Genomic DNA, 16,743 nt, shown 5'->3' on the forward strand with positions numbered 1-16,743 from the left:
GTCCTAGTGTAGACAGCGCTCCAGTGGCTCTTATTGTAAACCATCATGTTATGTAGACATGCTCTGACCTGGTTCTGACAGCATGGTTTTTAAAATGCCATTGACTAATCTACATTAGAGCCCCCCCATTACACACTGGAGCAGATGGGGTGTGGACGAAGGGAGGAAAATCTCTTGGGTAGGAATAGCCTGAGGTCAAAGCAAAGTTAGACAGTAACAAAACAACTGAATACCTCAAACAGACAGATCCAGAAAGTGCACGCTGTTTGTTCCGATTTTAACATGCAAATCTATAATACAACAGAAAGAAGTTTCTATACCTGCCTCCTGCCCTTTAATTCTGTACACTATTTCAGCATGTTCCCACTCACACTGGACGCTGGGTGATAAACAGGGACTAATTAGCTCCTCTCCTTCCTTTACTGTAATAGAAAGAAATAGATCAAACAGCATTAAGACCCATGCTAAGGAGTCAACTGCCAATCCCTCCTCCCCAGGCCACAGTCCTGCTCAGCATCCTCCCACCTCCCCAGTAGTTTCTAACCCACTCATGGCCTGAACACGCCCATGCCCCCATATGGGCTGGTAATGGCCCATGCCTTCCTTTGACAGCACCACCCTCTGCCCACACCCATCTCGCTGGCAGATGTGCCCAGAGACACGCAGTGGTCCCATCTATGGCACAGGCAGGCTGAGAATGGAGAGAGTAGCGAGTGAATGAACTACCACTTCCCCTTGTAACAGGCTCTGCTCCTATGGCCCACAGAATGGGTTTTGCACCCGGGGGGGGGGGCAGGACAAAGTTGCTGGGAGTGCACGAGGATCTGATGCGAAGTAGAGCATTCCTGCAACTTGCTGAGGAGCAGGAGCCGGTGGAGGCACCTCCCTTCTGCAGGCAGGAGCAGTGGAGGCAGCCAGTGCACAAGGGGAGGGGTTGGAGAGTGAGCCTGCCCCTGGAATGCCTATTACTGCCCCCTCCCGCTTCTCACACCCCGCCCTGCCCATGCCCCGGCACCGGGCAGTAGTGTGGGGAGCAGGGTCCAGGCCACTGAGGGGGGAAAACGTCTGGAGCCAGCGAGTGGAGTCAGCAGGTGCAGCCTGGCCACGATCATGGCTGGGCTGTAAGGAGAGGAGGCAGCAGGCCAGGAGAGTGATTGCAAAGGGAGAGGGGAAGCCAAGCAGGAGAAGGGAGGGAAGAGAAGTGGGGGGTCACACAAGGAACATGAATCTGCAAAGAGGGGGGCACAGCAAAAAAAAGTTTGGGAACCTGTGGCCCAGAGGATCATTTGGCCTATAAAAAATTATCCTACAAGTCACTGACATGCAAGAGCTCTGAGTTGGATTACTTACAGGCTTGTCCCTCAATGCCGCCTAAAATCGCAAGCCTTGCTGACATTAACCCGAGTCCCAGGTAACTGTGAAGGAGAAAAGCCTCTGTGAAAGGACACACTTCTACTGGCATCACGCTGGGACAAGCGAGTCGTGTCTATATGCAGGATGGTTCCAGCAAGTCGTCATGACTCAGCAGCGAATAGCCTACGTGTGGTTCGAGTGAAGGTTGGGCTGTCACTTCCATTAACAACATCTCTTCTCCACGGTCTGACATTAGCAAAATCATTTCTTCTCAAGTGGAGGAGAGTGAATGGACTGTCAGAGTGAAATCCTGCCCGTTCAGATTACAACTAAATCAGGCCTGACTTCTTTTGTAGGAGGGCTGGGAGTGGGGGTGTAGAAAACCAGACTGCTCTGTGTGGCCAAGGAGGAGGAGCCCTCAAGGATCTCCCCTAATGCTCCTCCTACCATCTCCCAACAGCTCCACATTGTCTCAGTTCTTCTTCCAGCCCAGAACAACGTCCCACCAAGCACAAGTTGGAGGGAATCACTGAGATGCGAAACACTCCCTCCGCCCATGAGAGCAAGCTCTCCCAACCCCTTTCAGCCTAGCAGCAGGGGCCAAATCACAACCCTCTATCTGTTGTGCGGCCATTAGAGCGTGTGTCTGACATTCTGTGCGCTGTCATGGTACCCATGGAATCAGACTGCCTATGCCTTGGAGACAGAATGATCATAATGGTAACTAGCTAAAGGACTCCATTTCCTTCAGCTTGGCACTGGCTAAGTGTCAGGATTTCAGCTGTGGTTTTCAAATGGGCCAAAGGGTTTCAGGCACCCAACATACAGAAAATAAGAAAAAACAAACCTAAACTCCAACATAGCAAAGCACAACAAGGAAAAAAATTAAGGTGGAGTCTATTTGGCTGTAGCTATATGAGAATATGTGATAGGATTCCTCTGACTGGATCTTCTTCCCATTGTCAGTGTGTCCATCACTATAATAAACTTGTGTGAATATTAGGAGCAGTAATTTTGCCAAAGTCCATCTCTCCAGTTTTTGTATTCGAGGTAAACACTGTTACTCATGAGATTCTCAATTCCACAGAGCATGTAAATGCTTAAAGTTAAGCACATGCGTAAAATCACATTCATCCAATAATTGGCTTTCATCTTTACCCGATGCTTTCTTTTCCCCACAACTAACCTGTATGAATACAGTTTGTATGTGTTGTTAAACATTTGAAATGAAGTGATATGGCCAGCTGGTGATGTCCGGAGAGTTATCTATAAGGAGAAACAAAGAAGTCATTGTAAGATTTTTTTTTTGGAACTTCCAGAAACAGCAAGGAGTAACAATACAGTATTTGAGCATATGAACAGGTTACCATCCGCACAGAAGTCCTGGCTGGCTGTGGAAATAAGTTATTTACAGACTAGTCTCAGATTAGCCCTGGATCCATTAGAGATGAGCAGAACATAAGAACGGGAGCTAAAATAGTGACCTGACACTACAGTCATATCCGCTTAAACATTTATATTGACACCAAACCAATGCAAATAAGGATTTTAAACAAAACAAAATACACTTCTTTCCACGACCTCCATCAATGCACCTCATTCCTAACCTGCAATGGCCCCTTATTCCAGTTCTGAACCCCTTTGGATGAAAAATCAATCCTGCCCATTGCATGGTAATTTTTTATGGACACAAATGGAAACTACAAAGAGATTGTGATTTTCCTAACCAGAAAGGAGCTCTGGTAAGACTTGTCTTCTCTTGATCACAAATCATTGACACCACTGTCATTGTACCATGGCTACTATGAGGAAGTGACTCCAGATTTGTTAAGAGACGAGTAGGAAGCACGTCTTCATGTAACAAACCGCCTCAGTCCTTTTGCTAGAAAAGCAGAATGCCTATTCATTCAAACCAGTGTTTCCCTGCAGTACGTGTGTTCAGTTTACCTCAGTGATTGGAAGAAATGTCATTTGTGTTGATCCACCTCCTAAATCCAGCATTCCTACACTTCTTTTTCTTGGAGCATTTAAGCTACCTGAAATGCATCATGAAAGCCATTGTGTGTTCAGTAATAACTCAAAGCCATAAAGCAATAAAAACAAATAAACGGCTAAAAAAAAAAGGGGGGGGGGGAAATCCATCCTCCCATAGACAATAAGAGATGAACGGCAAACACAGTTACAATTAGTTTTCATATAGCAGAAAGCAAGTCTGTAATTAACTACCTGGATTTTTGCCCAGCTATAAAAACAAACTGAAAAGGCGGACTAGCTGAATGGAGTGAGAAACTGCACAGAGATAACCTTTCATAGTATGGAAATAATTGTATTTTCCCCCCTAAGATCCTTAAACCAAGAAGGAAAGAAAACATGAAAACCCAAACTACAAATATTAGGCCTTGATCCCGCCAAGACTTAAACACATACTTAACTTTTAGGTATGTGAGTAATCTCCTGGACTTTTAAGTCTTTGTAAAATGGGAGCCTTAAATACTATTCTTCAAAGAGAAATTTAGGCCTAGTCTACTTTGCCATCTCTTGGGGAGGTGGATTAACTACGTCAACAAAAACTCCCCTTCTCTTCATGTAGGAAATGTCTATACTACAGCAGCATAGATGCAGTGCTGCAGCTGTGCCACTGTACCATTTGTAGTGTAGACACAGCCTTAGTTACAATCATGTTACCACTATTTTAAGCCATTTTATTTTCTAGCTGTTTAGAAAAGTTTATATCCCATGTCTAAATTTTAATTTCACAACACTGAAGCATATGTCTAGATGTACAGGAGCACGCTTGCTTCTGTAATTTTCATTCTTTTCCTGTGTACCCACAGTACACATGTGCACACATTGTGCAAGTGTCCAGCCTGCTTGATAACAGCAGCACCTGCAGTATAAATACTAGGAATTAGGGCTGTCAATTGCAGTTAACTCAAGCAATTAATGCAACACAAGTTAACTAGATTTAAAAAGTCGTGATTAACCACAGCTTTAATTACGCTGTTAAATAATAGAATACCAATTTAAATTTATTATAAATATTTTTGGATGTTTTTCTACATTTTCAAATATACTGATTTAAATTACAACACAGAGTACAAAGTGCACTGTGCTAACTTTATATTATGTTCATTACAAATATTTGCACTTAAACAAAAATTCTATTTTTCAATTCACCTCATATAAGTACTATAGTGCAATCTCTATCATGAAAGTGCAACTTACAAATGTAGAATTATTTTTGTTTCATAACTGCACTCGAAAACAAAACTATGTAAAACTTTAGCACATACAAGTCCACTCAGTCCTACTTCTTGTTCAGCCAATTGCTAAGACAAACAAGTTTGTTTACATTTAGAGAGATAACACTGCCAGCTTCTTTTTTACGTCATCTGAAAGTGAGACCAGGTGGGTTCTGCTTGATAATGATTCAAAGCAGTGCATACTGATGCACCTTCATTTTCATCATCTGAGTCTGATGCCACCAACAGAAGGGTGATTTGCTTTTTTGATGGTTCAGATTCTGTAGTTTACACATTGGAGTGTTGCTCTTTTCAGACTTCTGACATGTTCCACACCTTGTCCCTCTCAGATTTTGGAAGGCACTTCAGATTCTTAAACCTTGGGTTGAGTGCTGTAGCTATCTTTAGAAATGTCATATTGGTATCTTCTTTGCGTTTTGTCAAATCTGCAGTGAAAGTGTTCTTAAAATGAACAACTTAAACCGGGCTGTCATTCGAGACTACCATAACATGAAATACCTGGCAGAATGTGGGTAAAACTACGGAGCAGGAGACATACTGTTCTCCCCCAAGGAGTTCAGTCACAAATTTAATTAACACTATTTTTTAAAGGTGTGTCATCAGCATGTCCTCTGGAATGGTGGTTGAAGGATGAAGGGACATATGAATCTTTAGTGCATCTGGTATGTAAATATCTTGCAATGTCAGCTACAACAGTGCCATGCGAACGCTTGTTCTCACTTTCAGGTGACATTGTAAAAAAGAAGCAGGTAGCATTATCTCCTGAAAATGTAAACAAACTTGTTTCTCTTAGTGATTGGCTGAACCAGAAGAAATAAAACTTGTAGATGCTAAAGTTTTACATTAATTGCAACTTTAAAAAAAAAAAACTCAATTAATTGCGGATTTTTTTTTAAATCGTTTGACAGCCCTACTAGGGATCATTACTGTGATCTAAATAGATTCTAATATCAATATTCTATGATTTTCTCTCTATTTCTGTGCAATTGCCAAGAAGATTTAGAGTACCTGAGTTAGAGACTTACCTGGGGCTAATGGTACTCCAGAGATGGAATCATGTGCCCTGGTCTCTCAAGAAAAAGGAGCACGTAAAAGCTTAGATACAGGAGGTGAACACTTGGCACCATGAAAGTCAACAGTAAAGCTCCCAAAGACTTCAATGGGGCCAAGATTTCACCCATAGCCAGAGGCGGTTGCTGGCCACCCCGAACCTCCTCACAGCCCACCCACTGTATATCAGCTCACGGGAGGGACACTGTGAAGACAGAAAAGCTGCGGGGTATCAGGCACCGCTACACACACACACATACCTGTTAAAAAGTTGATTGTGATCCAGGCCGAAATTCCTGACAAGAGAACATTCCAGAAAGACACGCCTTCAGCTAATGTCATCTGTCCATGTCAAACAGCGAGTTAAACCATAAACATTTTTCTTGATTTAGATTTTGTCACTGGAAATTTAGGGTTTTTTTTTTTTTTAAATACAGCTGTCTTTTTCAACAGTTCAGCTACAGATTTTAGATTAAACGATCAGCAAATTGGGTCTGTCACCCTACACCAGACTAAATGCAAAAAGACCAGTCACATGCCCCCTTTAGCAAGTCGTTTTCTCTAATGCAACCCTCAAAAGAATGCTTGGTTTAGAATTAGAAATGAAGGGCCAGATCCTCAGCTGGTGTAAATTAGCAAAGTTCTATTGATCTTACTGGAGCTATGCAGATTTGCACCACCTGAGAATCAGACCCCCAGACTTTAGAAATAACACTTCCATAAAAATCGAGAATCTTAAACGTAAGTTAGGGACCTTAAACATGGAGAACGTGCTTCTGCAGCCAATATTTATATTACTACTAATTATCTGTAGTGCCTCGGAGCTCCAGCCCAGGACCCCCTGGTACTAGGTGCTGTACAAACATAGAACAAAAAGACAGTCCCTGTGCCAAAGCGCTTATATAACATCCAAGCCAACTGGCAGAGTCCCTCTGCGTGAAGTGGCTGGCAACCACTTTACTTTACATATCAAACACATCAGTGGATAAGCAGCAACGGTTTTGTTCTAAAGGTTTCATTTTTTAGCTAAAAGATCAACAAACAAGTAATCCAGTGTAGAGCAACTCCTGTCTGGCATCAGAGCCGCACTGACTGAATTTTGTTACACTTAAGACATTTTAAAGTTATTCTCTTTATAAATACTAAGAATTTGGGTTTTCTTCATTTTCCTATTTTTCCTCTCCCAAGAACTTTGGAGAACTGAAAATTTTGTCCTTTTCCCACTTCACAAACATTGTCTTTTCTATTAATAAAAGAAATTAATAGGCCTAATTAACAACTTAAAATAGTTATCAATGTTAAAATATCAGCACACCTCAGTGAATAGGCCCAGTGCATGTGTTAGTTAACTGTTGTTACAGAGCAAAAAAAGGGAGCTCAAAACATTTTTTTAATTAAGAAGTCCTGCAAACAAGGTAGCTATTTTAAAGTTTACTATCTGAGCAGCATTAACAACATTAGATATTTAGAATTTGGCAGATTTTCCTTAAAAATTTATAAAGTTAGATCAAATTTTGGACCCAACCTCAGCATTCTTTTTATTTTAACCTCGTTAATCTCAGTTTGCATTTTCTCTTCCATAACAGTTTTTCAACTTTAATTCACATTTACAGACTATTCAAAAAAAACCAACCTTTGTACATTTACAGTTAAGAACTGGACTACATAACTTGAACTAATACTGTCTACTTAAGGCAACTCAAAGCCAAGATTTTCAAGAGTGGGAGCCTAACTTTAGGCTTCCAAGTCTATTTTGGCACCAAAAATGTGGCTTGATTTTCAGAAGTGCCAAGCATACAGCAGCTCCCATTGATTCAACTGGAGCTGCTGGGTGCTCAAGCACTTAAATCAAGCCACTTATTTAGGAGTCAAACATTAAGCCTCAAAAGCTTTTTGGTTGGCACAATTTTGGAACACAAATTAAAACCAAACATCGGCCTCACTCCATCAATGAGATCTGCTAGCAGAGATCCACATGCATGTGGATTTCCACTGAGGTTAGTGGAGACTCAGCTTGGACGCAAAAGTCTGGACTAGAGGATCCAGCTGCAGGATTGGGGCAATTTGGTCAACTCATTTATACAAGTGTTCACGTGTAAGAATATCAAAACATGCCTCAGACATTCAGCCTACCTTCATCAGTTCCATTCATTATGGAGACACAGTCATCCCTTACAAAGAAAGGAGATGCCTGGAAAATTTCTTTTACCTAAATGTAAAGAAAAAGAGAAACCCAGTGGAGGTTTTTGCTAGCCAGGGATGGGTGTGTGGTATAATATTTCATTGCCCTAGAGTCCAATCCAGAGTGCTGCTGAGCATCTGCACTGAAGTCAGGAGGAGTCTCGAGCTGAGCGGCTCTTAGAATCCAGCTTGGAATAAACACGGCTCAGCTTTTTAAAGAAGTTGTCAATCTAGTCAATGGCTGGGTACTGTGATGCAGAGACAGGGTTGGTAGAGGCTGCATGGCAGTGCTCTACAGCCAGTGGATTCCACCCCAGGACGATACCTTGTGTTGTTCGACAGTAGCCGATCTGGACAAATAAGGACAAACGTTGATGGGGTCTCAAAGGGAATCCGGTTTAGTTTGCTTTAGCCAGAAGGATGGCAATTGCAACCTGGAGCCCACGGGTGTGTAAAGAGGAAGGCAGGAGACAGATACTTTACAGAACACCCTGGTGAAAAACATTACTAATGGGCACAGTACTGCCTCATGACTACACTGGAAGTTAAAGCCAAAGTCCCCCATTCTCTAATCTAGATTCTGCAGCAGGGTTCCCCGGCTTCTCTGGCTTCTCGGGAGAGTCAAACTGGAAATTCTGCAGCAGCTTTCAGTAAATTCAATAGGGAAATGAATGATAAAGTCAGTTTCTTGTGTTATATACTTGGATATTAAGTTCAATTTCACATTGCCCTAGAATTGTCTTTCCAGTGTGCTTCCGATTTATGTCTTGCTAACTCACAACTTACAGGGTGCAGCTGTCAGGGAGAAGCTAGAGGTTTTGACAGATAGGATGGGACAGTTGGGGCTCTGGGCACCAGGAAAGCAGTTTGGGATTTTGGCATCCAGTGGGCGAAACTTCTAGCACAGATGAGGGCATGCTGGGTCAGAGGTAAACTGACATTTTGTGGATAGGGGAGGAGCTTGATACCAGAATTCACCACTCTTGTAACTAACCAGTTATGCCACAGTATCCAACACTGTAACCCACAATGATTGCTAAACATATTGGCTGGGTGTTTCTGCTAAAATTATCAGTACTGGAATAGTTGTCATTAGGCTTCATAGTCCACACATTGAGCTGAATGAGACAATTCACATTTCTCTCAGAGCCATGTTTCATGCTGCTTGCAAATTCTGAAAAATATGGCACCAGTGCACATTTGATAGGTATTCCCACAACCATAAGGACGAGAAACCCAATTTTAAAAATGAAAGCTAATTTGAGCAGAACTAGTCTGCCTCATCATATTTATTATGTGGCTAATTCAGTAGCCAGTTAATTTTCAAAAATACAGGACCCTGATTAAAACCAGGAAGAACGGACACCTAAAGTACTTAACAAACTATTGACAATAGCTAAAAATGCCTCAAACTTACATGTGACATATTTATAATGAGTTTTAACTCAAACACATTTAGGATGCCCAAAAATATTTGTTTAAATCAAGTTTCATACATAGACTAATTACTCTATAGCTGGAGTTAGTTGTGGATGGACTTTTCTGTAGCTATCATTAATTTGTTGTTTTTGAATAATGTACTATTTCATTTTAATTCTGATAACACCTACAATCTTGACTCCAACAGTATCAACTATACTGAGAAAAAGATTACTTGCCAAGAATATTTTTGACAAATTCTTTAAAATACCTATGCAGTATTAATTCACATTAAATATTTTTTTATTTTTAAATATGTTTACAAACAGCTTTTAGATATAAAAGGCTGAACATTAGAGGCTAGTCATACAAACCTAGTATCATGAAGTCTTCACCCTTTTGTAATGGACTGATGTCTTGTATTAGGATTTACATACAATGCACTATGTGATCAAACAACTGACCACTGCTACAGTCTAAATGGTGAAAACGGAATATTTAAATTACACTGAAAGCAGCATAAGAAAAAACGTATATGTATTCTATAGTGGACCAAATTCTGCTCTGAAGTGTAAAGGAAAAAAAAAATGTACCTTATCCAGCAACTTCTGAGCTTTATCTCCTGGCAACAGCCGTAAACCAGCTGTTGCTTTAAGGACCAAAGGAGTAAACTTCCACAACTCCATAGGAACCTCATCCTTAGCAACTTCTAGAAGGTCTTGTATCCCCTGAGCACTCTGTGAGGAGAGAGGAAAAAGAAATACAGACATTTTGTTAACCATGCGTAGGAAAATCTCAAGTTATATTACTTATGTATCCAGCACTTGCTGTAACCACTACTGGAATATTGTGTCCAGTTCTAGTGTCCACAATTCAAACAGGATGCTGATCAATTGGAGAGGGTTCAGAGAAGAGCATGAGAATGATCAAAGAATGTGCCTTATAGTGATAGATTCAAGGAGCTCAATGTAACAAAGAGAAGTTTAAGGGGTGACTTGATCACAGTCTCCAAGTATGTATAGAGAGAACATATCTAATAATTGGCTCTTCAGTCTAGTAGAGAAAGCTATAATCAATTCAATGGCTGGAAATTGAAGCTAGACAAATTCAGACTGGAAATAGGGTGTAATTTTTTTTTTCTTTAAACAGTGAGAGTAATCAATCAGTGGAACAATCTATCAAGGATTGTGGTGGATTCTATATCACTGGCAATTTTAAAATCAAGACTGGATATTTTTCTAAAAGATGTGTTTTAGGAATTACTTTGGGGCAGTTCTCTGGCCTGTGCAATACAGGAGGTCACACTAGATGATCACAATGGTCCCTTCTGGTCTTGGACCCTAAGGATAGAAAACTATGCAGAGACAGGAAAAGGCCACAACATTCAAGCACTAATTCAAGAAAGAATCCCTATCCAGGAGAGCACATAAGCATGTGCTTATATGCAGTCTTGAACTGAGGCTTAACTGCCTGTTTAGCTCATTTGATGGAATTGGGAAATTTATCAATCATGACAGTGATGAAACATGGTACATGACTTGTTTTCATCCTTTTGCAGGAAGACAATAACATTGCTTCTTTCAACCTAATCATGTTAGTCAATCAGTTAGTAGAAATATTTATGCTTTTAGCACATGGGTTTGACACTCCAAGATGCTGGGCAATTCTTGGAGACACCAAGTGCCCCAAATTCCCCTTGAAGTCAATCAGAAAGACTCTGACACAAAGAGGAGTATACTGTACTATAGCAATCTTCAACACGGCTTCATTTGCAAAGCATATAAAGAGTGAGTTTCTCTCTATCAGACATCTTTTTACAGTGAGAAAAAAACATAGTTACCTTATCAACATCATCAGCATAAGCAGAGAGTCCTGGCTTCAGTGCTTTAAATGTTTCATGGGTTAATCTGGGAGTCTCTGTGCAAAAGCAATAATTTTTAAGAGTAAAAAAGCATAAATCTTGATATAAAAGATCATTTTGCAAAGTAAACCTTTATATGCTAATTTTGCATAATTAAGGCTAATAGGAATAATCTGAAGCCTACTGTAAAGGGGAAAATCAAAGGCAGCCTTACTATTAAAACGCACCTGTCATTATGGGGGTCAACCCTTGTCAAAATGGTTTTTAGGAGTCACAATTAATTGATAGACTGGTGCTGGTTTCTGTTCATATCCTGAACAGTAAGAATCCAAGTTTCTCAGAATTTATTTCATCTCCTCACTTTTCCTATTACCTGGGCTAATCTCCCTTCAAAATAGTCCAAGTAACAAGGGTGGAACTTTTCAAAGTGCTCGGTATTGGCCTAACTCTGCTCCAAGGTACGTCAATGGAAGCAGAGTTAGGCCAATGCTGAGCATGTTTGAAATCACACCCATAGTGTTTAAATACGGTCACAGCCCAGTTTCTGTACTCAAGGACACTGCCAAAAGTTATTTACAATGCAATTAAAAGGTTTTTTTTCTTGCTGTAAAAGAAGATGTTTAATGAATTGATATGTGGAAGCCAAGATAAAATTACACAGTTCAGATTAAAAAAAGGAATTAATGAACTATAGGTGTGAACTGTGGAGGAGTAGGGCAGCCCTTACTCACATGAGCAGTTCTACTGATGTCACTGGAATTGCTCGCATGAGTAAATGCTCACCTAGATGAGTAAGGACAATCTGTCCCTAAATCACATACTGGGGAGTCCTGCATTTTTTAACACTTAGCACTCATACAACATCTTCCACCCAAGTATCTTACAGAACTTCACAAACCAAGTCTCACAACATCCCTGAGAGACGTGGGATTAGTGTGATGGTACAGATCGGCAAAGAAGTTGAGTGGACATTTCTAGTGAAACTCAGCAAGTCAGCAGCAGAACTAGAACAGAACTTAGGTCATCCAAGTACAAGTCCCACTCTCTATCTATGATGCCTCCCTTACAAGTATCTATCAATGTTCATTTTGAAAGTAGTGCTTTGTACATGCACCAGAGAAACACTTAGAACAATGCTATGATTCAAGCTTTGAGCGTTATTACATTAATTATTAAAACATTGGGGGGGGGGAATTCTTGGTGTCTTCACTAACAGACTGAAGAACAAAAACCTTTGTTACTATTTAGGCCTGGATCCTCAAAGGTATTTAGGCACCTGACTCCCACTGAAATCAATGGCAGTTGGCTACCTAAATACCTTGGAGGATCTGGGCCTGAGTAGCATAGGCAAGTAACTTTGGCATTTAGCGACCGAAGTGCTTCACTTTCCATCCTTAGCATGCTCTTCGTTTAGTCTTTTAGACTGGATTCACTGTGCATTACAAAATTTAAATCACCGACGCTTGTTACTACAAGGTAGAACGAGTGTGTGGCAACTGGGGTCTTATTTCTCAAAAATCCTTTAGGCCCAGATTCAGCACACTATGTAAACACGTTTAATTTTAAGCATGTGCTTCAGTCCCATTGAAATCAGTATGATTTCAGCATGTGTTTATGTACTGTGCTGAATTGGAGCATTAGAGGAGGCTATTGTTTCAAGGAAGTTCAGATGAAGGAATGTCCAGTGGCTAAGTCACAGGTCTGGAATACAGGAGATCAGCCCTGCCACAGATTCCCTGTGTAACCTTGGTCAAGTCACTTAATCTCTCTCTCTCTCAGAGCAGTGTTCTGAGGACTGAGGCGTTACTGTTTAATGAGGACCTCAGATATTACAGTAATGGGAGCTATACAAGTACAGCTAATCAGTCACATTTGTCTAACAGTGATAATCACCAACTCAGGGGCTGAGATAAACAAATTGGTTTTAAAATAGGATGGTCTCCAAGAAACTTTAATTAAGATTTAACTCATTTCTTAAGGGTGCCTGGGGATAAATTAATAAAATCGTTAATTTAACGAGCTTGTCATACCTTTTGATTTCTGTGTAAATTTAAAAATATGTATTCTAGTTCCAGTGCTTCCAGCATCAAACATAATTCCATAAAACACTGAGTGATCAGTCATCAATGTCTGATGGTCTAGTTTGTCTCCCCTACTTTCAGTAGCACATTCTGTTGTACCGGAGATTGGTTTGGAGTCCAAATGCCATTTTATATAAACAACATAAATAGCTACACATGCAAAAATCCCCAAACCATAGAACAGTTTTGATATCTTCATGGCTTCCATTTATCAAATGTCGCTTCTTCTCTTTCACGCCAAAAGTGTGGATTCCATGTCACTTCTACAATCAAAGAAAAAGGAAAACCTATTTTAATCCTTTACACATTATTAGGACACACACAATACATTCTTACAAGAATGACATAAAAGCAGAATCAAACTAAGATAACAGGGTCACTCCCACGCATACATGTGCAATCTGTTTTAGCTCAGTGTTTGTTCAGAAAGATTGCACAAATGCAAACTGATGGAGCTGAGAGAACGTTTCCTGTTGTAGTAGGAAGAGGGCCTGAAACAGAAGGCTTTGTATTAGAGGCCTTGTATGAGGCCTCAAGCCTGGCTTAAAGTAATGGTCAAAACTTGCTACTATAAAGCAAAGTGAAGTTGTGAGCAAGAGTCAGGCCCTGCTCACAGAATCTGGCAAGAACTGGGCTGATATTGCAGAAACACACATTCCTAAGTAGTGCTAGGTACAAGAATATATACGCAAACACATTCCAGAAAGGTGGTACCAGAACACCTCGATACCAGCACATTCCCCAAAGATAACAGGAACACACTGACCCATCCTGAAGATAAGGTCAGGATCACACTGTGACGAATATAGATGTTTTAATCGAACCTACAGGTACAAGGCAATGGGTGGCACCCTGATACGTCAAGGGTGATACGTAACTTGTTTGTATTGGTGTATAAAGCTGTATCTCAGAGGGAGTGTCTTTGGCCAGCCTAGGGAGCAGTGGAAAGTCCTGCCACTGACTGAGCTGCGTCCATTGTCACGAGCAAACATGTCTTAGTATCCTCATAGAGTCTGCCAGGTGCTATTACTGTGCTTCGTCAACAATAAATCTGGCTGGGTGCCTTTGCACCTTAATGGATTTTGTGGTCATTGGGCAGTTCGCTCGAGGTCTGCTGTGCCAGCTGTCTGCACAGAGCTGGGGCAGCACACAGGGAGAACACATGCAGCCAAACATCGGACGACACCTGTGCAGTGTGAATCATGTCAAATACTGCACAGAATGTGTTCAAATACTACAGGAAAGCTTTGTAAAAAACCTACGTTGAGAGACGATAGTGGCAGTTCAACGTTGGGAAGCAGAGACACCTGTGCTTTCCAAACCCACCAGTATCCCAGGGTGACATCCTGGCCCTACTGAAGCCAATGAAAGTTTTGCTGTTGATTTCAATGCAGGATTTCACCCCTAAATTTGATCTCAGATAACGCAGGGTAAGTTTGCATCTAAATACCTGAGAAAATGTGTCACTAAGACAAGTGCATAATCTGCTGATAAAGGCTACAATCAGGATCTCCTTGAGGCTCCTCTGTAATAGGGAGTTTTGTTTATAAAGAACAAATAGCAGCTACCTCCTTCTCTCCCCAGTTGTTGGCCCTACACACGCCATGACTGGCAAAGCCAAAGTGACAGTGCAGAATAGCTGAACCATAGCATGCTGTTCTCACAAAACGTTAGCAGGAAACACCCAGCTCCTTCAGGCTGCATTTGGATTCTGGGTGGCAATTCAGACCCACCTCTAACTTATAAGACATGAACAGTATAAATCCCTTATTAGATACATAACCATTTTACTACACACAAGGGCTTAGCGAGACAGAAATATGGCATCAGTACACTCTCTTTCCAGAGCACAAGGAGGTAACCCTTGGCAACATTAGGGAACATGTCAGTGAATGACAAACTTCATTATGCAACGTGTTGTACAAGTACTTATTGCCCTTGCAGCTCTGGCTGGGGTTTCCAACAGTCCCGTGTTTTAAGGGACATCCTTCATTTAAAGAAAAAGCTGCTTGTTTCATACTAAATTAGTACGAAACGCCTTTTATCCTGTATTTCGACCTGGCATGTGGAGACGCAACGCCACTCAAGTCTTCTGCTAGTTTAGAATACAGTGTGTTGGCTCAATGATTGACTGAACAACTGTATCTGTTCTAATCTGGCAAACGGATGTGCTACACAACTTCAAGATCCATGAGGCTCCAGGGAGGTTTGCAGGTTGACTCAAGAGCTCCTGGCCACCATACAGAGCTGGCAAGAGGTTTCTTTCACAACACAGAACTGGCTGTACACCTGGGGAGGCTGGGAGCTCCAGAAATGCTTCACAGAGGTTACACAGGGGGAAAAAAACGAACAAACAAAAAAAAACCACCAAGGAAAGTTCCTGGAACGGATTACGTGATGATTACCTGCCCTGTTCACTCCCTCTGCCGCACCTGGCATTGGCCACTGTCAGAAGACAGGATACTGGACTAGATGGACCTTTGGTCTGACCCAAAAGGGCCGTACTTACGCCCTGTACCTGGTATAGTAATTTACACTAGTGCAGTGTGCAAGGAGTGCAAAGCACTGCCAGATCAAAGTGGTAGGATTTTGCACCACTTTTCACTGATATAAATGACTGCACAAGGACCAGGGCAATGTGTATTTAGGCTCCCAGGGTAGACAAGGCTTTATCTGTAAGAGGAAGGTCAGTGGGCCTAACCCATCATGGCTCTGCACCTTATACAATCACTTACAGCAGTGCAAAGTAGCGGCAAAACCCTACCCTTCTGATCCGGCAGCATGTTAGACCGACGTGGATGACACGAAGTGCAGGGCAAGGGAGAATCATTTTGATGCACTAAGCGATATATTTTGAAAACAATCAACAAGGAAACTGTTGTGTTGAAATGTCTATAGAAAACGGTTCCTGTTTAGGAAATTGTCTAAACTGAAAATAACCCATTAATACCCTGATCCGACAAGTCCTTACACGCTGCTTAACGCTGAGCACGTGCACCCGGTGTAGGATTTACAAACAAAACCCAACAACCCCACAATGCTGCGAAGTAACGTTCCAGCAGTGGCACGTGCTGTGAAACGACACAACCCACAACCCACCGGCCGCGCCTCGAGCGGCCCCGGCCCCTTCTCTCCAATGACATCCACCGAACCGCGCCGGCCCATCCCCTTCCCCGCCGGGTCACACGCGGCACGTCCCCGCCCAGCCGGGTCCCAATGTCTCCCCGGCCCGGCAGTTCCCGCGGGGCCCGGCCCGGCCCGGCCCGGCCCCGCCACCGCCACCGCCACCGCCGGGCTCCGCACGGGCCGGGCCGGGCCGGGCCCCACGGGACAGCGGCGGGGATCAGCCAGGAACCCCCAGCCCAGGGCGGGCCCCCCCCGCTGTCCCCGGCCCCGCAGCGCTCACCGCCGCCCGCCCCGCGTGGGGCTCCCCGACACCGCCCGGCGCCGCGTCCCCGGCCTCCGCCCGCGGCGGCGAGGAGCCAGTGCGCATGCGCGGCCCGAACCCGCCGCCTGGCCCTCAGTCTCCGCCCAC

General features: G+C 42.5%; 1 protein-coding gene across 4 annotated transcripts in view; it reads right to left on the reverse strand.

Moving 5' to 3' along the window:
• ENTPD6 (ectonucleoside triphosphate diphosphohydrolase 6) overlaps positions 1–16,676 on the reverse strand; it is a 29,591-nt gene extending 12,915 nt beyond the window's left edge. The window contains exons 1-10 of one of the 4 annotated variants that reach the window (XR_004644902.1): positions 16,615–16,676; positions 13,158–13,471; positions 11,107–11,183; positions 9,860–10,003; positions 7,800–7,875; positions 5,927–5,962; positions 3,301–3,389; positions 2,540–2,619; positions 1,351–1,415; positions 325–422 (exon numbers count right to left, since the gene is read on the reverse strand). Coding sequence is in view for 3 of the 4 variants with exons in the window: in XM_034763932.1 (XP_034619823.1) it covers positions 321–422; positions 1,351–1,415; positions 2,540–2,619; positions 3,301–3,389; positions 5,927–5,962; positions 7,800–7,875; positions 9,860–10,003; positions 11,107–11,183; positions 13,158–13,416 (928 nt within the window). In the remaining variant the exon portion in view is untranslated. Of the gene's footprint in view, positions 1–320; positions 423–1,350; positions 1,416–2,539; positions 2,620–3,300; positions 3,390–5,926; positions 5,963–7,799; positions 7,876–9,859; positions 10,004–11,106; positions 11,184–13,157; positions 13,472–16,158; positions 16,178–16,614 lie in introns of those variants that run through there. The other 3 variants (XM_034763934.1, XM_034763932.1, XM_034763933.1) reach the window with 3 other exon arrangements.
• Positions 16,677–16,743: the final 67 nt, after the last annotated feature.

The sequence above is a fragment of the Trachemys scripta genome, chromosome 3 (assembly GCF_013100865.1).
Source record: "Trachemys scripta elegans isolate TJP31775 chromosome 3, CAS_Tse_1.0, whole genome shotgun sequence".
Classification (NCBI taxonomy): Eukaryota; Metazoa; Chordata; order Testudines; family Emydidae; genus Trachemys; species Trachemys scripta.